Here is a 20535-nt window from a genome sequence, read left to right on the forward strand (position 1 = left end):
CGAAGGGTAATACCGTACCACATAGTTAGCTGAATCAGTTAATCACATGTTTCTCTGAAGATAAACACTGTTTTTAAAAGAAAATCAAATAGTACGTTAATAATATAAATATCTGTTACATGCAAAAATCAATATCAGTGACAAGTTGATAATCAACATGACTGTAATAAATTACCTACTGTGTGTGAGCCTAACCATCTCTTTGGGCTTAGCCGAAAGAAAGTGTTGGGAAGATGATGATGCAAATGATTTATGTGAGATAATGTAAAAGAAATGGTGATAAAAATGTAATTTTATAATATTTTTCGTATTAGTGCCTCTATTGGATTATTGTCGAAAGGAGCATCTGGACTTCGAAAGATGTTGGAAGGCCACTTTAGAAGATCTTCGACCTTACGTGAAGGATGGTAAGTAAATAATCTCTGTAAAACAACGAGTTCCATTTGATATTTTGTAGGTTCTCGATATTATTCAATACGAAGTGTTGAAAAAATCCCCATTGACGAAGAATTTCAGCAACGTGTTTCTCTGATGACCATAAACATGTCAGATTTTGATATGTATGGGTTAAGTGACTACATTGTCGGAGATATAGAGTAAAGTACGTTTTTTATAATTAAGTCACGTTTTAAAGATTGTATTTTCAGCATTGATAACATCAGGAAAATGGTTTTTGAATTAAAAATTCCTAAATTAAGACTCAAGGGTGACTACAGCATGAATGGTAGACTGATGCAATTTCCAGTAATTCCTGTCAGAGGCCATGGACCAATCACTATCAATATGAGTAATTGTCCAATTACAGGTTGAAATATTTCAATAACACACATTTATTTTTTTTAGCTGATTGTTCGGTTAAAGCTATTTTATACGGCAAAACGTACATGAAAAATGGAGACAGAAAAATAAAATTCATGGATGCGGATATAAGAATGAAGGTTGATGGGGGCAAAATCATGATTGAGGATATCAAGAACGGCGACAAAAATTATCGTATGTACAAGTAATTAAGTGAATTATATTTCCTAATGATTATTTTTCAGAGGGACCAGTTAACTATATGTTAAATGATCACTTTAGAGACATTGTTGTGCAGCTAGTTCCATCAGTCAAAGAAGCTGTTAGAGATTTACTCTTAGACATATCTAATGCAATTGCTAAACCTTTCACCTTGAAGGAGTTATTTTCTGACAGCGTAATTGACAGTTCTGAAGAAGATGATGATGACTATCGTATTAACAGATACAGAGACGACATAAACAGGTCTAATAGAAAGAAGAACAAATCTAGACATAATTAACTATTTTAGTAACAATTTAAAATAAATATGTGTATGTATGTATTAGAAAAAATATTATACGAATTTTATCAAGAATGTATGTGTTTTTTATCTTTGAATTGTCAAATCTGTTGTTATAAAATGTATAATAAATTAATTTTAGTAGTTCCCTATTCCTTTAGAATTTGTAAATTGTTTACAACCCAATCCAACATTGAAATATTCTTTCTTATCTTTTTCTGGAAAAACATATTTTACATTTATTATCTAATCTTCAAAGCTAAGTCTAATAATTCAAAACCCAAAATTAAGTTAATCTCAGTTAATATCATTTAGCACTATCAGAAACTTGTCATTGATTTATATACTATTATGTACTGTATCTATAACAGACTAAATAGATAGTTTGGCATGTAAATTTTTTTATTACATATTATTAGCTATTATTAACTAAATCGTATGTGACCTTCCCAGTAAAATAAATTAAAAATCAAACCCCTTGTAATTTTCTATGATTATACCATTACCATAGTAAAAACAACAGTGCTTGGTATTTTTAATAAGTTCTTCCTGCCAGATGATTTAGTGCCAACAGGCAGGAAGCGTAATATATAATTTTGATACTTACATTTAAACAAGCAACTTCACAATAACGTTCATTCAGCAAGGAAAAATGAAATTGTTCGTATTGTTGGTGATTTTTTATGTATCTAGTGGAAACCCCAAAGAGATACGTAAGTTAAGTTCGTTTAACCTGAAGACTTTCTGAAGCTTAGTCTTTTATAGCCAGCTTCTTGCATGTATGCAACAGAAACGAGCCGGATTTGGAGAAATGTATTATAAAATCAGTGGAGGATTTGAGGCCCATTTTAATAGAAGGTTGCTGTAAATTTCTTTGGTAAACACCAAAATTGTTAATTGACAATTTTAGGAGTGCCTGAGTATAACATCCCTAGTATAGAACCAATGATCATTAGTGACCTACTTGCTGATAAGCTGAAGGATTTGGTGTTGAATATCACTAACGTTAAAGCTTATGGATGCAGTAAATTCGTTGTTAATAGTGTTAAGTAAGTATGCATTCGAAAATGTATTCATTGCTGTTAATCAAACGTTTCAGAATGAATTTGGAAACTTTGGATTGTAATCTGGATATAGACTTTCCAGAACTTCGCATCGAAGCTGATTACAATGTTGATGGCAAACTTCTAATGCTGAACATTCACGGAAAGGGGCTGTTCCAAGCAAATATTAGTAAAAATTTTAATAAAAACTTAGTTACAGTTAATAAAATTGTGTAATTTTAGCTGACATTTGTTCCACCAGTAATCTTAAAGGGGAGTTTGTGGAAAAAGATGGCGACAAATACATGCACTACAACTCAGTCCATACAAAAGCCAAGTTTAGTGGTGGCGTTGTGAAATTAGAAAATCCAAGCGCAGATAAAGTCCTAAGTAAGTTCAGTAATTAACAGTTTACCATAAAAATCTTTCGATTCTTGCTTCAATGGAGTGTGTTAAACAACGACCTCACCAGGTATACGCGTTTTCGAATTAATTACTCAATGGTATGAAGACAGACATGGTTAATTACATAATTTGAGTATATCACAGACAGAAATAGCAATCGCATGCAATTACATATGCATGTGTAGAAATATTGATTGGTTTTTTTAATCTTTAAAGAAAACCCGAAATAGCGAACGTTGCTAAACATTCAGATAAATGTGTCGAGATGTGAAAACCATGGTTATGATATGCCAAGAATTGGGTAACTAATGGAATATTCCAAGGTGGAATTAATAGTCAATTGTGATTTAGAAATACGGAGCGGTCAAAAATGAGTGACCAAAAAATCACCTTCTTATATGGATATTCTGTTTTCTGTCCTCATTTAGAAAGATGTGGTCATTATTTGTGGTCTGATTAATATAAATCAAAATGATGATAGAAAATGGAGTTACTTTTTAATGTTCGATTAAATAATGTTCTTGTTTTCAGTGCAAATTATGAACGACGTTGCCAATAAGAATTTGGAAATGTTTGCCAAAGAACTGATGCCAGGAATACAAAAAGCTTTGTCTGATATATTTTTAAATATTGGTAACGATATTGTTAAAGATTTTACGTTTGACCAGCTGTTCCCTCAATAAAACAGGTATTAAATAAATCCTTATTTTATTTACCAGTTTTTTTTAATTGAAGCGTATAATTAAGTACAGAACACAAATATTAGGAATGTGAATTATTTCTCTGGAAATATTTCGTCGTAGTCAAACTTTTCTGTAATTCTGTTAGCAAAATCTACTATAATTTTGGCAAATTCCTTCTCCAATAAAGGTATAACAACCCCCAACATTTCATCTTTGGCTTCGTTAATGACTTCGTTCGTTGCTCTCCCTGAAACAAAACGTAAATGAGGTTGTACATGGAAACATTTTGTGTTTTAATGAAGTACTTACCTAAAATAGGGTCACCACCAAATAAATTTTCTAAAACAACATTGTAATCTCCCACTTTAATCCTAACATCCATGGATTTAAATTTCATTTGTCTGTGGTCTCCATTTTGGACGACTTCCGCTCTCATGATGGTTTTGGCGTCGACATTTGCTGAAAGTTACAATAAACATTTGCTTCAACAAAACTTAGTTTGTGTGACTTACTTGCATTTCCAACGAATTTACCATTTCCTTCCAGTCTCAAGAATATTATCCTACCACTAATGTCATAATCAGCTAAAATATCTAACAGGGGAAACGACAAGCTACATCTTATTACAAGAGTTTCGCCTAGACTTATCCTGAAAGTAACTGTAACAATCATTTTGAACGACAAAAAGGAGGTGTTTTCAACCTAAGACGATCAATGTGGAAGTTGCTGACTCCTTTAACCCTTACATTGTACAAATTAGCTTTGAAGTCAGCAGCGTTTTCCCCACTAAATATAGTTATGTTATTTAAAAGAAAAGGTTCAATTGGTGGAGCCGCAATTTCTGGTATGCCTACTTGAAGTTTCGGCATCAGAGAGTCCACAGCTTCGACAATACATTCCGTCAGTTTCGGATCAGACCTTTTACAAATGTGGATATAATCGGCTACAAATTAAATCATTTCACCTTATAAAACCCCAAACATGCGCTGACTTTACTTACGTATTTCAGTTGTCCTGGTTATCTTAATGAAACCACAACCACTTAAAATTAAGAGGCAACTGTACCACCACATTGTGTCGCCTTTAAAATCTATGTAGCTAATGAAAGTGAAAATTAGTTGTATATAAATCAGCTAGGTTACTAATATTTTAATATTAAATCAAGTGTGTCATTAGGTTTACTGGCCATGAATATTAAGGAGGTCCGTAATACAAAGGAAAGACTGGCCAAAAAAAAATTGTTTCGAGAAGTGAGCACCGTATGAATGAAAAATTAAGTTTATTGTTTACCGAAATCGTTTGGGTTTTTTTCTGATGAATTATTATTCTTCGGGGGTGAGATGAGATTAGCATAAACATGTGGGTTTTCTTAAAAACTTAGAAGACTTGGAAGAACAGGATTTAGTACAAATCCAAAGTCTGAAAATTGGATATTGTTTTGAGTGTTGTGAAACTATCAATCACTTTACATAATAATATTCTTTATATTCTAAAAATAATCAAAAATCCTTCAAACTTGTTAATTGTAATGTTTGTATGCTCAGTCAGTACCTGTATAATTGTTTGTAAACTACGTCGTTCCATTTTGTCTTGTGTGGGCTCTATAAAATGGTTTTGGTCTCTTTATCACTTTTACCTACCTTACTTAAGCTTAATTTCCCCTACCCTACGTAACCTAGCTTAGCTTTCTTCGTTGGTCCAGACAACTTAATTAATTTCATTAATCCTTTTATTGATTCTGAGCACCATATTTTACAATTTTTTGATCAAATTAAACTGTTTCGTTTTAAAATACATTAAAAAACATTTTAATCTTTTAAAATTTGCAAATTTTATTCTTAAAACAACCAATAACAATATCTAGAAAGCTTTTTTAGAATATTTACAAAAATACTTTAAATATCACAAACGTTTCTTGACGCAAAAATAGTTTATTTTTCTGGAAATACTTCTTCGTAGTCGAGATTTTCTGTCACTTTGTTGGCGGCGTCGACGAAGAAATCAGAAAGTCTCGTCTGGATGAACGGAATTGAGTTTTCGAGGAGTTGCTTCTTGTTGTCCCTGATCAAATCTTGCAACGCTTGACCTAACAGAAAAAAGTAGTGTTTAGTAATTTATATGTGTAGGTCAAAGCTACTTACTTAAAACTTTGTCGCCGTTGAAGAGATTGTCGAAATTGAGATTGTAGTCGTCAATTTTCAGTGCCAAATCCAAGGCGTTGAATTTCAGGTAGGAGTGACCTTTTCCTTGGGCAATTTCTCCTCTTAAGATACCGTAGCCTTCAATTTTGGCTGAAATAAAACAGAACTAGTTTATGAAGTAACTTTAGGTGGTGAGAAAATTACTGGCATCAGCTGTGAATTTGCCCTTTCCCCTAATTGGTGTTCCAACAATGGTGGCATCGATGTCGTAGTCTCCGGATAGTTTCAGCTCCGGGATTTTAATACCAAAGTGGTATGTTTGTTTGGGGATGTCCAATCTAGGAGAACACACATTAATAATCCAACAATAGTATTAAAAGGGTGATTCTCTTACTTCAGTTTTGTAAGTTGGAAGTTGCCAGCCCCGTGAACCACAACATTCTTCAATTCAGCCTTGATACCGTTGCTTGCAGGAATGATTTCGATTTTTTCGAGTGTTATTGGTTCAATTGCTGGCACTCCAATTTCCGGGATTCCACTCATTAGCTTTGGTCTAATGGCTTCGATTGACGTTTTGATGCATTTTACCACAGCCGGGTCGTTCCTCTTGCATATTTTGATGTAGCTGGCTAAAATGTACATGTTTTATTTAGCTTTGTGGTGGTGAAATGTACAAATTTAAAAATTATACGCTGTTTATTATATAATAATAATAATGGCATAATTGTCGTGTATACATTATCATTTATTTAAATGATTAATAGTCAATATTTATTGCTCGTTTAGGAATAAATACTCATCCTTGAAGCTCTGGATCTCTTATAAAAATTGGCTTGGCATATTTATTTGTTTTTATGCAGTTAAGGTCATCAAACTAGTTTTGTTGGGGTGACAATAGGTGCACTTCCGTGTTTTAAAACAAGTTTATCAAAAATTTATAATGTTGGCTGGATTATTTTAGAGATACATCTAATTTATTCAAGGTAGTTCTACAACAAGAAACAAATTTCTTTACATTAGTGTTGTGATTAAAAGGAATTATCTTTAATTATACAATAGTTTTCATATAAAAATTGTTAAGGTATAATTTATTCATTGTTATTATCAACTGTAAATCAACATTATTATTAAATTTTTAAATTAAGCATTCCCAATAACGTTTTAAATTATTTTTGATATAAAAAATGATAAGAATAAAAATTAACATATTGATTTATCTCAAGGGTCATAAAATTGTTCTAAATTTGTTTTAGACAATCTATTAAATAAAATTTTGATATTTGTCAAAAATATAGAATTATTTACGACTGTACAAAATTTTAAACTAATTTTTGTTTACTAAATTTAATTTAAGTGTCTTTTGATTGTTAATTAACTTAAAATTAAAAACTGTGGTAATAAAAAAAATGTTAAAAATTTAAAGACTGAAATGTATAATGTTTAGAAATATTTATTGAGTTTTTTAATTTGTAATAGATTTCACAAAAATAGATTAAAACATTAATAAACATATATTTTTTGATTACTAATTATTTTATGCGAATTTTGATACTTAGAATTGGAAAATAATGTATTAAATTATTTATAATTGTAGAAAATTTTAAATTAAATTTTTGTTAACTAAATTGTCTCTTAAACTAAAATAAAGTTTATATTGATAATAAATTAAAAAAATATATTATTGATTCAAAATCTTAAATGCATTAATATAATTTTTACAAATATTTTTATGATTATAAGTTTTTTGATTCGTAATTAATTTCATAAAAATATATTAAATAAATAAATGAAATAGAAGGTATTTAATTTAATTTTTGATTTGTAAACAATTAAGAGTTTCTAATTACATTTTTAACATATATATTTAGAAAAATTTTATTCAAATATTTATAAAAAAATATATATATTATATATGATTTTAAATTAAATTGTTTACTAAATATATAAAAGTGTTTTAGGTTGGTCATTAATATATAGAAGTAAAAATTATATTGGTAATAAATTAATAAAAAATAAATGAATTAACCATTTAAAATTTTAAATATATTGAATATAAATTTTTGACAAAATTTTTTATTTGTAACTGATATCATAAAAATATATTAAAAAATAAAAAATTAGAATATATACTAATGTACATTTAAAATTTATTAATTTTTTTATTAATAAATAAATGCTAATTTAATGAAAATTATTAGTCAAAAATTCTGTAAAAATGAAATGCTACTTACGTATGGTACCAGCTTGAATACCGACAATCAGAGCACAAACAAAATAGAACACCTTCATCTTCCTTGATTGTTGTCCTTCAACTACCCGAAACAAAACACCGCCAACAGGAAAATTATTTTGTATATATACTGACCGTTTTCCTGACGTCACATTAAGACTGGTTGATATATAAAAAAAAAATGATTTTAACATGGAAGCGACCTTTGGGATGCGCCTGGTCTATGGGATATTCCCAGGTGGGGATCTGAATTGCCGGAACAAGTGTTAACAGTTAATATTAATATGTATTTTTACCAGATTTTATTGTTTCAGGTGACCGTGACTGCAAATGCATAATTTTATCATAATCGAGGTTATTGCATTTTTTTTCCTTCTTCAATTCCATCTTTCTGATTTTAGTGAAGATGTTAATTTAATTAATAGTATTATATAAGTTAGGCATATTATTTAATTAAAAATAACAAAAAAGTTGTTTTGTTAGTTAGTGGGAATTTTTAGATGTTTTCAAGGTAACTAAAGTTTTTTGCGTTGTTAATAAATTTGGGCCCAGGAGTATAAATATAAATAAGTCCCAAAATAAATAAATAAATTCACTCTAACAGTTTTTTCATTTAATATGTGGTTTATTTTTTATTGTTTTGTGAAAAAATAATTCTTATTTTATTAAACTGGACTAAAATAAATAATAAATAAGTATTTATCAATAAAGTTTTATATTTCAATATGTATGCTCGGTCTATTTTTCCTTAATACGGTTTAAGGACTATATTATATATTATATAAATAAACAACTTTTAGTTTTGTATATCCTAAGTATCTATAATAACATTTTTCTATTATTTTATGTAAAAAAACGAAGATTACATTGTATAAACTAGGCAAAAATATGTATGTAATAAAATATTTATACTTCCTATGTAAAGACAATTGATCCTTAATACGGAGTTAATATCTTCGGTGTCTCTAGTACATGTTTCAATTATTTTATGAAAAAAAACAATGTACCTTTTATTAAACTAGACAAAAATAAATAATTAACTAAATATTTATATATCCTATGTAAGGATAATTTATCCTTAATATGGTGTTATAAAGAATTTTTTATATGGTACAAATTTCTATTATTTTATGTAAATAACAATGTACCCTTTATTAAACAAGGCAAAAATATGTACATAATTAAATATTTATATTTCCTATTTAAGGATAATTTATCCTTAATACAGTGTTATAGGGAAATGTGTGGTAGTCCTAAAAATAACAACTATTAATTTTTAATTTTTAATTCATGGAAGAACCAGAGTTATTTACGTATATTTGTTACAGAATGCAAAAAACAAGGCCATTATGTAATTGTTCATAACAGAGTGAGTGCAAAGTATATATTATAACAAAATAATTTATATTAATAAAGAAGTAGTGATACTGGTTTTTTTGCGGTGTCTGATTGGATCTCGACGTATTTGATTAACTCGGTGCTGAATATGTATAATTTTTCGAAAGTTTAAATGTTAAATGCATCCGATATTCAAATATTTATTTTCCGTATTGTGCATTTAAAAATGTTAGAAAACTATTACGAAAAGACAATATTTGAACAGAAACCTTGAAGTAACCACAAATATTAATTGTTTTATAATAAATTAATAACCGCACTGTATATTTGGTTTCATTAAATTTAAAACCCTACATTATGCCATAAATAAAATATCGTAATTAAGGAAATAATACATTTTTAACTATTTATTTTCAAATAAAATAAAAATAAACGTGTTTACTCTGTGTTTTCAAAATTTAAATCGGTTATAACCCGATATTTTAAGTAAGTTATAAATATCTTTTTCAATTTTATTATCTTTTTGTTTTAATAAATTTAAATAAATTAATACTAGATCATATTAAACTTTTACAAGAAGGATCATTTAAATAGATTATTTTAGCAATACTTATATCAACAATTAATTAGTAAACTATTCCATGTGATTATTTTTTGACTTTGTTGTTAACATTTATGATAAATTATCTGTTTGTAATTTAGTTTTACTTATATATTTTTTAAGTATACAATTTATAATCGCTGACAATTAGAGAATAACCCATAAATTGATTAATGACGCACCATTCCAATGTTCACATTTTACAAACATTATTCTTTTTATCTTTATTCGTTATTATTTTTATCTTCGGTGTTTACTAAGAATTTATACCTACATTTTGTGTTAATAAAAATATTTACAAAAATAAATTGAAATGAAAAATATTTATTACTTTAGATATTAAACATCCTAACCAATATTTTGAATTATTATATATATTATTGTTTTGATTTTTCAGTATATACAATATATATATATATATATATATATATATATATATATATATGTATATATATATATATATATATATATATATATATATATATATGTATATATATATATATATATATATATATATATATATATATATATATATATATATATATTATTTGATTAGTCAATGAGTTTCTAAATAAAACATTTCAGTCCTTATTTTGTATTCCGTACGAAAAATGCTCTTCGTGTCTGGATGTTGTAAGAGATGGATGCACGACAAAGAGAGAAAAGTTTTGCCCGGTAGTAAGAATCCCTACTCTCAGAGACAATGCGCCGTGCTGGTGCGCGCCGGCGCACAATGTAAATTAATCTTTGCGAATGCATTTAGTAACTCTCCGTATGCGTAGGGATGTAGTTCGAGTTCTTCGGATGCTCCATTTAAATTCCGTAACTTTGTATAATTTTCAATCTGTAGAATGAAATATTTTTTGAGGGTATATCGAAAACAAAAATAAGTATTCTAAAAATAAACTACTTTTTTCAAAATAAAAATGTATCCCAAAAATTAAATAAAATATACTAAAAACAACGTCTGCGGAGACGAACCGCATGCTAAACGCAGCAAAACCAAATGATCCCCTCCAGTCAGTTCGGCCCGCCCACATAATTGCATGTATATCTTTCCTTTTTGTTTACAAAGGGGTATTGATGTTCCGTCTCAATATGCGAGTAGACACGCTCATCATTTTTGATACGGTATAGTAAAAAGTAATGAACCATTCAATATATACATATAACTTAGAAATTAAGAATTTCAAAATCTCTTTAATAAGTTATTAATTTTCTGAATTTATAAATCCATTTTTAATTATGTTTAACAGATTCTGATTATTTTGTTAAAAATATATGTAATTAGAAAAATGATTCCAGTATTTTTTTTTTTTTGTTTATTACTGTTTATTTCTATCCTTGGTATTTACTAAGTGTACCAATAGAAAAGGGTTTACCCCGTCTGAATCTTGAGAGAGACATCATGCACGACAGAGACAGTAAAAGTCCCTAATTTGCTCTGTGGTGGGAGACTTTTACTGCCTTTGTCATGCATGATGTCTCTCTCAAGATTCAGACGTATATGTTTAAATTATAAATATAATTGCTAATAAAAAACGTTGGTAAGATAAATTGAACTTAAGAGTTGAACATTTCAGACATTATTTTATAGTATTAATAGTAAACTATCCAATATATAGATGTAACTCAGACATCAAGAAACTGTGATAGTAAACTTTCCAAACGTATTTATATGTTTTGTTTCAATTAACTTTAATAGATTCGATTATTTTATTGAGAATATATGTACTATCGCGTTCATAAGTGGTCTGCCACTTCAACGACGTCAGGCCGTAAACGGTCACATTCTGTATTACCGTGCACTACTGTCTCGGCAGTGCACGGTAATACAGAATGTGACCGTTTACGGCCTGACGTCGTTGAAGTGGCAGACCACTTATGAACGCGATAGTACCTTGGAAAATTATTCCACAAGTTCCACAAGTTAGTTAAAAAGTCTTTATACTATAATAAAAAACAAATTAACAGATCTTTTAACTTAATTGAAAATAAATTTATAAATTTAGAAAGTTAAAACTTTGGAAAAATTTGTATAATATAAATTCATTATATCAAAATAAAATTTTGATTTTATGAATTTATTTATTTTAGATTTTAAACGGTTATATAACCTTTGAGTTATATCTATTTATTGAAGTTTAACAAATTCTGATTATTGTCTTAAGTATATTATAGAAAAAACTATTTTTATATTATTTTTTTTATGTCATTGATGTCTTTGCTATTTGCAAAGTATTTATATTTAAATTTTAAATATAAAGTTTAATAAAAATGTTGACAAAAATAAACTGAACTGGAAATTGTTTACTATTTTATTAATCACCGAATTTTAAATTTAAATATTTCAAACAATATTGTCATTTATTTATAGTTTATAATAATGTTTATAATAAAAAACAAAATAACTATTCAAAATAACTTTGAAGTTATTGTTTAAAATCTATTTAATAAAATTTTAAATATATAAATCTATTTTAATTAAATTTGGTAGATTCTGATTATTTATTATTTTCACTATTTTTTTATCTCTATTACTGGTTATTACTGATTATTATTATTAAGTTATTTTTTGGCAAAATTTAAGTTCAATTTTAATTTAGTCTAATAACAAAGGATATACGTCCATGTTAAGTTTTAAATTAATTACTAATGAGATGTACGTTGTCAAACACAAAAAATAAATTGAATAGTGTAATGCCAGAATAATTGATTATATGAATAGTACATATAAAAGGCTGTACGAACTGTAAGTTTAATAAGTTGATAAGAATGTTTAAACAATATATTTTATTAGTTGCCACCGCAGCTGTACAATGTACTTTACGTAAGTAAATATCCACATTTTTATGGATTATCGTGAGCTTGATAAAATTGATAATTGTGCAAGTTTATTTAAAAACATTTTGATGTAATTGCTTTAATCGTGTACCGTGAAATTACACACATAAGTATAATGTGTTGTTTACCAACACAATGCAACGTAATTCACACAAATCCGGATCGAAATGCATGCAGGAATATTTTAATGTATACGATAAAAAATTATAGACACACCGAATTGTTGCCATTTTTTGACGCAACAATCGTAGTAAAATCTCTTGCGGCGTTAGAGGGGATGCGTTAAAAAATAAAGTGAAAATTCTCGCGCAAGGATAATCTTCGACACAGTTGTTAAGCGAAATAAAGCAATACCGTTTAAACCCAAGGACTAAATACTGCACGTTATAAGAAACTACATCGTTCCAATCTGTTTCTGAGCTTCACATTAAGTGGTTAGTGACCGATTAACAATGATTGACAAATATATTGTTTTACTAGTGGTTCTTGCATATGTGTACTGTGAACTGCGTAAGTACTCTTTTTAAATTTTTAAACTTTTTCCTAAAAAAAAAAAGAAAATTGTGGCTTCAATCAATTTTTCAACTTTATTAAATCACTGAATTTAATTACATTATAATAATTACTGTGTAAACTGGCCTAAATTTAAGTATTTATTATGAATTAAAATTTATCAAAAAATATTCATAATATAAAATAAAAAATTATTATTATAAAATTAATTGACTTATTATGTACCATTTTCTTTTATAAAAAACACATTTATTTAAACTGGGTTGAATTTTTTAGTTATGATACAAAATTTCTCTAGAGAAACTGTGGTATTTAATAAATTATCATATTAGTTCTAAACCGAATATTAAATAATGAAAGTTAATTTAATTTTATGTAATTGTTGATTGACATTTATAATCAAGAAATACAAATCATAAGAGATAAAATTGTTTGCTTTTTCTTCAAAAAATGCACTTTTAGTAAAATTAATTCAAATTTTCTTAAAATTAACATATGTATTTACAAAAATAATTATAATAAATATATTTTTAATTATATTAACTCATATTACTTCAAATTAGTTTTAACTAACAAAAAATATTTTATTCTTTGGCAAAATTTAAATATAAATATTATTTTTTTCTTCATAATAATAAATTTAATGAAAACTCTCAAACTATATTTATTATCGAATTTATATCAATTCAAATTAGTTTTACCTAACAAAAAATATTTTATTTTTTGACAAAATTTAAATATAAATTTAAATTTTACTATATAATAATAAACTTAATAAATCCCCTCAAAGATAAATTTATTATACAATTTATATTGAAATTATATTATAATTATTATATTTACTCAAATGATTTAAAATTAGTTTTATGTAATAAAAAAATATGTTCTTGTTTGGCAACATTTAAATAAAAATATTAAATTTTACTTAATAATAAATTTAATGAATCGCCTTAAATTAAATTTATTATAGAATTTACATTAAAACTGAACTTTATTATATTTACTCTATTTATTTCAAATTAGTTTTAACTAAAAAAATATTTTAAAGTTTGACAACATTTAAGTAAACAAATAAATTTTACAAATAATAATAATAATAATAATAATTATAATAAAAATAATAATTTTAATAATAATAATTATAATAATAATAATAATAATTAAATTTATTATAGAATTTATATTAAAATTGAACTTTATTATATTTAGTCAAATTATTTCAAATTAGTTTTATATATATTTTATTGTTTGGCAACATTTAAACAAAAATATTAAATTTAATAAACCCCCTCAAACTAAATTTATTATAGAATTTACATTAAAATTGAACTTTATTGCATTTACTTAAATTGTTTCAAATTAGTTTTAATTAAGAAGAATATTTTGTTTGGTAACTTTTAAATAAAAATATTAAATTTTAGTGTTTAATAATAAATTCCATAAATCTCTTCAAAATTAAATTTATTATAGAATTTATATTAAAATTGAATTTTATTATACTTACTCAAATTGTTTCAAATAAGTGTTAACTAATAAAAAACATATTTTATTGTTTGGCACATGTATTAAATTTTAATTTATAATAATAAATTTAATAAATATTATAATTGAACTTTTACATTTTAATGTAAATAATAATATTTAATTACCAATAATAAGTGCATATTATGTAAATTGTGTAGTTATTGCTATAAACTAATCATTAAAAGCATCATAAAAATATTTATGGTTCTACTAATCAAATTTCGCATATAATTGTTTAAAATTGCCGAAAAAGTTGAAACGAAATCGATATTAAACGTTTCGAACAGCAACGCAATCTTAAAATTTTCCGGTGTAGCAAATGTTACACAATATATAATCTTGAAATCCACATTAGGTTCCACTTTCTAATGATTACCAATATTTTTATCTTAATTGCAATTAAACACTAGATTTTTTTCTTTTGTTTATACGTACATAAACGGTGACTCATTATAATCGATTCCGATTGTGTTTATACCATCAGTTCAATTACATTCATTAGAAGGTTGCAAAGGTTCATTTTTTTTAACTGCGAAGGCAATTATGAGCAGCGATATAGTTTTCAAGTACATCATCACGCATTCAGAATAATAAATAAGGTTAATGTCGATTTGCATTCACGTCAAGAAAAATAATTATTTTGCACACCGGTCCTCACACTAACCGTAACATCAACAAATTTGTTGAATTTTAGCGAACTACATAAAAGTTTGTCAATCCAATGACGTCAACTTGGACAGCTGCATAATTAACTCCATAGAAGAACTCAGGCCGAAACTGAAGGAAGGAATCGAAGAACTAAACGTGCCACCAATCGAACCTTTGCTGCTCGACGAGATACAAATGAGAAGCGGACCGAGAACCGCAAAGATCGACGCCAACATCACCAACCTCAAAGTCTGGGGCGCGTCCGATTTTAAAATTTTGAGTCTCAAGTACGTCGTTGCTGATTTAATGGGGTGCTTTTTATTGACCTGTATGTTTCAGGCCCGTTTTGGAGAAGAACAAGTTCATGTTTAAGGCAACGATTCCGTCTTTGTACTTCGAGGGTGACTACGATGTGGACTTGAACTTGTTGCTGCTGAAGTTCCAGGGCAAGGGGCCGATTACTGGAAATCTAAGTGCGACTTTTGGTATAATTACTACTGCTAAACATTTAATGGTTCTCATTCCAGCTGATTACACTTTCGACTGCGTGCTTCGAGGTAAGAGGATCACGAGGAACGACAAGCAGTATCTGGAGTTCAAAAAAATGGCAATACACGTCCACATAGGTGCCAACTCGGTTTTGAAAATGGGAAACATATTTGCCGGAGATCCGCAAATCGCAAAGGCTACAAACGAAGTGATTTCAGAAAATAGTGATTTGTTCCTGGAGGAAATTCGACCAGTTTTGGAGAACTCGTTGGCGGTGAAGTTCACCAACATTGCAAATCAAATAACAAAGCGATTCACATACGACGAACTTTTTCCCTAAAATTTTTTAAAGAAATAATGTTATGGTTATTTTTCTTCTGAAAATTATGTATTAGCAAATATTTAATCTACTTATAGTAAACACCATTGTGTTGCGGAATAAGTGATTAATAATTTTATAAATTATATTGTCTAAATGTATATATATAAATATTTTTACTGCATAATTTTTTTAAATAAATTTTTTATTGTCATGTTTTAATTTACTGAGTTTTAAAACAAATTTCTTTTATTTTTTTTATACATTTCTTTTTTCTTTTAGTTAATTATATCTATGCAACCCAGATTACTACTATTACTAATAAAAATCTAAAATACTTCAGACAACTAGGGAGCTAATTATAATAAGTAAATAAAAAGTGACACTTACTTGAAGTTAAGATGAGAGAAAATAAATGAATTTCATATGTAAATATACGTCTAGACCACTTATCTTAAGTGTCTAATGACAAAATTTGATCAAATAATCATAACCATCCAAAACTAATCGAAAAAAAGCATATTTCAACCAAAATATAAATTTAAATATATATTTTTATACACTCTGTATACGTTAATTATACTTTGTGAATAGAAATGTTAAGATAAAACTCTTCAGCCTTTCAGAAGCTGTACGAACAGCAGTTTCTAAAAGGCTGACTAAGAGTTACATCTAACCGGAAAGACAGGTTATTAATCAGAGGAGCATGATCGGAACCAATAAGAAACTTCAGACCTGATTTTGGATACTGGATGTCACATAAACCCAAGGACAATTGGTTAAATGATCTAGGAGTCTATTGCAGGATACTCATAAGGCACCTTCCCCTCCAGCTTGTCCATCGTGCTGCGAAATTAACTTGGTGGCAGGAATTGAGGTGTGGAGTGTGGAGTACTGTAATGGTTACAAATAAAAGCAGAAAAAGAAAGAATAAATCCACGTTATGTGCAGGAAGATTATGCATACCAAGGTGGGTCCATAATGGTTTGGGCAGCTATTTTTGTAGGAGATAAGCAGAGCCTTACATCTGTGACCGTAGCATGACAGGTGAAATTTATGCGACAGACATTAACGACAACATTGTTGAACATTATCGATAGAATTTGGAACCAACGCTAGACTACACAGAGCTAGGGTTTTCCACATCTACTTAAAGAATGTTCAAATTGAGCTCCTGCCCTTACCAGCCTTGTCATCTGATTTGAATTGTATACAACATGCCTAGGATATGCTTGGAAGATCATTAATTCCTGCTCCCTGCTCCCCTGCTCATACTGTCAGAGAATTAAAATAGAATTATGGGACACTTTGGATCAAAATCATCCGGATGACCTGATAAGAAGTATGCCACATAGGGTATAAGCTGTAATAGGAAGCAGAGGCGGAATTACTCGATATTAGAAAAAAAAAATGTATTTTTCACCTTATGTGTGGGAACAATATAAAAGTTTAAGTTGCTTTTTCAATGATTTTTTTAAAATCACCATGCGGTGGTTTTTAAGATGTGGTGATCAGTTTAAGTGAGTAACCCTGTGCCACCTACACATTCGGTTCTGGCATGTGTAGTCTAGACTTTCGGGCCTGGCTTGTATAATAATCCCCCGCTTTCAAAATGATAAGATAAATTAAGTATTGTCGTCAATTAAAGCAAATCCTATCAGATATGTGTTATTGAAACATGAAACACCACGAGCAATTTGTCAATAATGAGACTAAAGCAGATAAACAAAGTACTTTTTATATGTTGCTTGGTGTTACTAGTAACAATACTAATAAAAAAAAAATTTAAAGTTTGTGACGTAGTTCCTGTGTTAAAAATATCTCACGAAGATCCATCCACACGTATCATAGAGTGCAACGACCAAATACTCAAACCGTCGATAAAACAAAGAGGTGCGTTTTGGGTACTTTACAACTACGTTAGGGCTAGGAGGAATTTCAGATGTGACGAAAGCATAACACTAACAGCCCCTGCGGACTTTAGGTTCTTGGACAACGTAGCACCATTGGTGCAACGTTGGCAGGGACCTATCAGCATAGCTTTACACGCTCCTGGTTTTGACTTATCCATAACCTTGAAGTCCATCGCTTATTTAAGAAAATGCACGAATCCTGACGTAAGTGAGTACGTTACTTTTCACATCTTCTTCGAACAAGACCAGATTTACAACACGGTAAGTTGATTTACAAATTTCAAGCTTTAATTAACAGTGATTAACTATTTAAGAGCAAAGCCTTGAAAGATTTGTATGTTGATGAGTACGACTGCTTCAAAGGCGCACCCTTTTACAATTACAATAGTTCAAAGATGTACAAAACTAAACATGAACTTTTGTACCCGCTTAATGTTGCTAGGAACATTGCCAGAGATTCAGCCCAAACTCACTTCGTGTTCCCTTCAGATATCGAATTGTTCCCGTCACCGAATTTCATAGACAAATTTCTGGGTATGGTACGTCAAAACCCGGATTTATTTGCGGACGATCAAAAAAACGTCTTCGTTCTGCCTGTGTTTGAGGTAGCGTCGAACGTAAAAGTACCTACCTCGAAAACGGAATTGCAGACAATGTTGAGTAACGGGAGTGCAATCATTTTCCATAAGAGTATGTGTGCTCATTGTCACACCGTTATCGGTAGTGATATGTGGATCAAAACTAAAGAAACCCCCGGATTGGGCGTCCTAACGAAGGGCTATCGAGAAGGTAAACAAAAACATTGGGAGCCCTTTTTCGTACAAACTCACAAGGAGCCACTTTTTGATGAGCGCATCCCTTGGGAAGGATCAGGCGATAGAATGGATCAAGTAAGTTCAAATTAATTTTGAAAAAGAACAGTCCTCAATTATTAGTTATTAATTAATTAAATTAACGTTTTAGGTTTACTCTCTGTGTCTGATGAAGTATAATTTTAATATCCTGGATAATGCCTTTTTGGTTCATAAACCCGGAATTAAGGCTCAGGGATCTGGTAACGCGAAACTTCAAAAATATTATGACGTTTGGGAAAGAAGTTCAAATTTGCTCTTGGGCAATATCACTCACGAACTTAAGAGTTTATATGGGGAAAATGAGAATTGTGAAATCATAAAAAAGATTAAGGTTAAAAGAAAAAAATCGAAAAAACCGTGAATGAGTTATTTATTTTTGTAAATCATTATATATTTCATGATTTAATGCGAAATGATCATTTTGTTACATATTTAATTTATAATACATTAAAATATTTAAAAGCAAATTAAATTTATTTAACTATCATTGTTTTCATTTGTGATGAATAAATTTTCATTAAATTTCTTCATTTCCTGCATAAATTTATGCAAGTTAACGATCGAATGGCACAAGAACTCTTATTAAAATGCGACAGTTCGTTAGAGAATACAAAGAGTGAAAGCATGTGCAAATTGAGTCCAATCAAGTAAATTGCACGTAATTACCAATAAAACGTTGAACCCAATTAAATCGGTAAAATATATAAAACGAATTTAAAATATTGCTGAACAATGCTGATATTTAATTAATTTTAAATATGTACAATTATTTATCAACAATGAATATGGCACGATTCTATTAAATAATTTTGTTAAACACTGGGTTCTTGCCACATTAACTATTGTTGTAGAAGGTTTTAGAAATTCTTTACATAACATATCAATTATTACAAAATATAATTATTTTGTGATACCAACTTTGATAACCTGGATTTATGTTGGTACGACATAGTATCATTATAAACAATTAAAATTATAAATTAAATAATTAACTTTATTTCATTTATTTCGAGGCGAGATTTCTATTGTTTTAGATGGAAGGCCTTTATTATTGAATAAGTAAAATAATATATTATTTATTTATTATGTATAGTAGTGGTCATAATTATAGCAAATATTTTAAAAATATTAATTAAGGCTGGGCCAAAAATATGGACTATTTTTTTTTATTTCCTATACTGAAAAATTGGTTCCTACATTTTACAAAATGCTTCCCTAATTTTAATAGGAAGGTTCATTCAGCTTTCCATTTTTCCTTCAGTGTCATATCTTATCATTATTTAATTGTAAAGATAATTTATATTCACATTTCTTGTAGGAAATTGAATGCTCTACAACAAAGGTATCTTACAATTTTTTCGTAACTCGTACCGTTTAGAAGATATTGTAGGTCACAGTTTGAAGAATTTAACTTACTTCTGAATTTTATTATTCATACATAAATGAATATGCACAACATATATCTTTGTAGAAAATTAAATACTCTACAAAAAAGGTCTTTTGTGGTTAAACGATTACTCTAATCATTTAGAGAATATTCCCATTGGAATACCGATGTTTACTAATTTTAATAGTTTTTTAATATATATTTTAAATTTATCCGTTGAAGTCAATTTTGAGATAGTTCATTATTTATTTTATTAGTTTTTTATTTAAGAAATATTATTAAATATGTTAATGAAAAAGAAAA

General features: G+C 28.3%; 5 protein-coding genes across 6 annotated transcripts; 4 read left to right on the top strand and 1 right to left on the bottom strand.

Moving 5' to 3' along the window:
* Positions 1 to 132: 132 nt before the first annotated feature.
* Positions 133 to 1452, top strand: LOC109596006 (uncharacterized). Its single transcript, XM_049966952.1, has 6 exons — positions 133 to 254; positions 315 to 407; positions 458 to 596; positions 648 to 787; positions 844 to 993; positions 1044 to 1452. The coding sequence occupies exons 1-6, from the start codon at positions 158 to 160 to the stop codon at positions 1298 to 1300; spliced, it is 876 nt and encodes a 291-aa protein (XP_049822909.1). The 5' UTR covers positions 133 to 157; the 3' UTR covers positions 1301 to 1452.
* Positions 1453 to 1891: 439 nt separating this feature from the next.
* Positions 1892 to 3463, top strand: LOC109596005 (circadian clock-controlled protein daywake). The gene is made up of 6 exons (XM_020011456.2): positions 1892 to 2013; positions 2066 to 2158; positions 2211 to 2349; positions 2400 to 2533; positions 2587 to 2733; positions 3280 to 3463. The coding sequence occupies exons 1-6, from the start codon at positions 1953 to 1955 to the stop codon at positions 3429 to 3431; spliced, it is 726 nt and encodes a 241-aa protein (XP_019867015.2). The 5' UTR covers positions 1892 to 1952; the 3' UTR covers positions 3432 to 3463.
* LOC109596003 (uncharacterized) lies at positions 3440 to 7962 on the bottom strand. The gene is made up of 10 exons (XM_020011453.2): positions 7804 to 7962; positions 5967 to 6201; positions 5777 to 5910; positions 5573 to 5722; positions 5366 to 5517; positions 4432 to 4564; positions 4134 to 4374; positions 3944 to 4080; positions 3741 to 3890; positions 3440 to 3678 (listed from the first exon to the last, which is right to left on the bottom strand). The coding sequence occupies exons 1-10, from the start codon at positions 7859 to 7861 to the stop codon at positions 3524 to 3526; spliced, it is 1545 nt and encodes a 514-aa protein (XP_019867012.2). The 5' UTR covers positions 7862 to 7962; the 3' UTR covers positions 3440 to 3523.
* Positions 7963 to 12493: 4531 nt separating this feature from the next.
* LOC109596002 (uncharacterized) lies at positions 12494 to 16300 on the top strand. Of its 2 annotated transcripts, none has more exons than XM_049966954.1 (4): positions 12494 to 12571; positions 15317 to 15557; positions 15610 to 15743; positions 15798 to 16300. In XM_049966954.1, the coding sequence occupies exons 1-4, from the start codon at positions 12517 to 12519 to the stop codon at positions 16097 to 16099; spliced, it is 732 nt and encodes a 243-aa protein (XP_049822911.1). In that variant the 5' UTR covers positions 12494 to 12516; the 3' UTR covers positions 16100 to 16300. The 2 variants fall into 2 exon arrangements, with proteins under 2 accessions (XP_049822911.1, XP_019867011.1); XM_020011452.2 differs by lacking the exon at positions 12494 to 12571 and adding an exon at positions 12716 to 13095.
* A 1476-nt stretch (positions 16301 to 17776) lies between these two features.
* On the top strand, positions 17777 to 19330 carry LOC109595982 (beta-1,4-glucuronyltransferase 1-like). Its single transcript, XM_049966951.1, has 3 exons — positions 17777 to 18252; positions 18306 to 18881; positions 18955 to 19330. The coding sequence occupies exons 1-3, from the start codon at positions 17785 to 17787 to the stop codon at positions 19204 to 19206; spliced, it is 1296 nt and encodes a 431-aa protein (XP_049822908.1). The 5' UTR covers positions 17777 to 17784; the 3' UTR covers positions 19207 to 19330.
* The last annotated feature ends 1205 nt before the right edge of the window (positions 19331 to 20535 follow it).

The sequence above is a fragment of the Aethina tumida genome, chromosome 4 (assembly GCF_024364675.1).
Source record: "Aethina tumida isolate Nest 87 chromosome 4, icAetTumi1.1, whole genome shotgun sequence".
Taxonomy (NCBI): domain Eukaryota; kingdom Metazoa; phylum Arthropoda; class Insecta; order Coleoptera; family Nitidulidae; genus Aethina; species Aethina tumida.

Excerpts from the sequence above, each read along its gene's own strand:
- LOC109596003 (XM_020011453.2), bottom strand. The coding sequence starts at position 7,861 with ATGAAGGTGTTCTATTTTGTTTGTGCTCTGATTGTCGGTATTCAAGCT. Across the intron at positions 5,911-5,966 it reads TTCCAACTTACAAAACTGAA|ATTGGACATCCCCAAACAAA; the intron begins GTAAGAGAATCA and ends GTGTTCTCCTAG. Across the intron at positions 5,518-5,572 it reads CAACGGCGACAAAGTTTTAA|GTCAAGCGTTGCAAGATTTG; the intron begins GTAAGTAGCTTT and ends TTTTTCTGTTAG.
- LOC109596006 (XM_049966952.1), top strand. The coding sequence starts at position 158 with ATGACTGTAATAAATTACCTACTGTGTGTGAGCCTAACCATCTCTTTG. Across the intron at positions 255-314 it reads TGATGATGCAAATGATTTAT|TGCCTCTATTGGATTATTGT; the intron begins GTGAGATAATGT and ends TTTTCGTATTAG. Across the intron at positions 788-843 it reads ACCAATCACTATCAATATGA|CTGATTGTTCGGTTAAAGCT; the intron begins GTAATTGTCCAA and ends TATTTTTTTTAG.
- LOC109596002 (XM_020011452.2), top strand. The coding sequence starts at position 13,038 with ATGATTGACAAATATATTGTTTTACTAGTGGTTCTTGCATATGTGTAC. Across the intron at positions 15,558-15,609 it reads TTTAAAATTTTGAGTCTCAA|GCCCGTTTTGGAGAAGAACA; the intron begins GTACGTCGTTGC and ends TGTATGTTTCAG. Across the intron at positions 15,744-15,797 it reads GCCGATTACTGGAAATCTAA|CTGATTACACTTTCGACTGC; the intron begins GTGCGACTTTTG and ends TTCTCATTCCAG.
- LOC109595982 (XM_049966951.1), top strand. The coding sequence starts at position 17,785 with ATGAGACTAAAGCAGATAAACAAAGTACTTTTTATATGTTGCTTGGTG. Across the intron at positions 18,253-18,305 it reads AAGACCAGATTTACAACACG|AGCAAAGCCTTGAAAGATTT; the intron begins GTAAGTTGATTT and ends TAACTATTTAAG. Across the intron at positions 18,882-18,954 it reads CAGGCGATAGAATGGATCAA|GTTTACTCTCTGTGTCTGAT; the intron begins GTAAGTTCAAAT and ends TTAACGTTTTAG.
- LOC109596005 (XM_020011456.2), top strand. The coding sequence starts at position 1,953 with ATGAAATTGTTCGTATTGTTGGTGATTTTTTATGTATCTAGTGGAAAC. Across the intron at positions 2,350-2,399 it reads TTCGTTGTTAATAGTGTTAA|AATGAATTTGGAAACTTTGG; the intron begins GTAAGTATGCAT and ends CAAACGTTTCAG. Across the intron at positions 2,534-2,586 it reads GCTGTTCCAAGCAAATATTA|CTGACATTTGTTCCACCAGT; the intron begins GTAAAAATTTTA and ends GTGTAATTTTAG.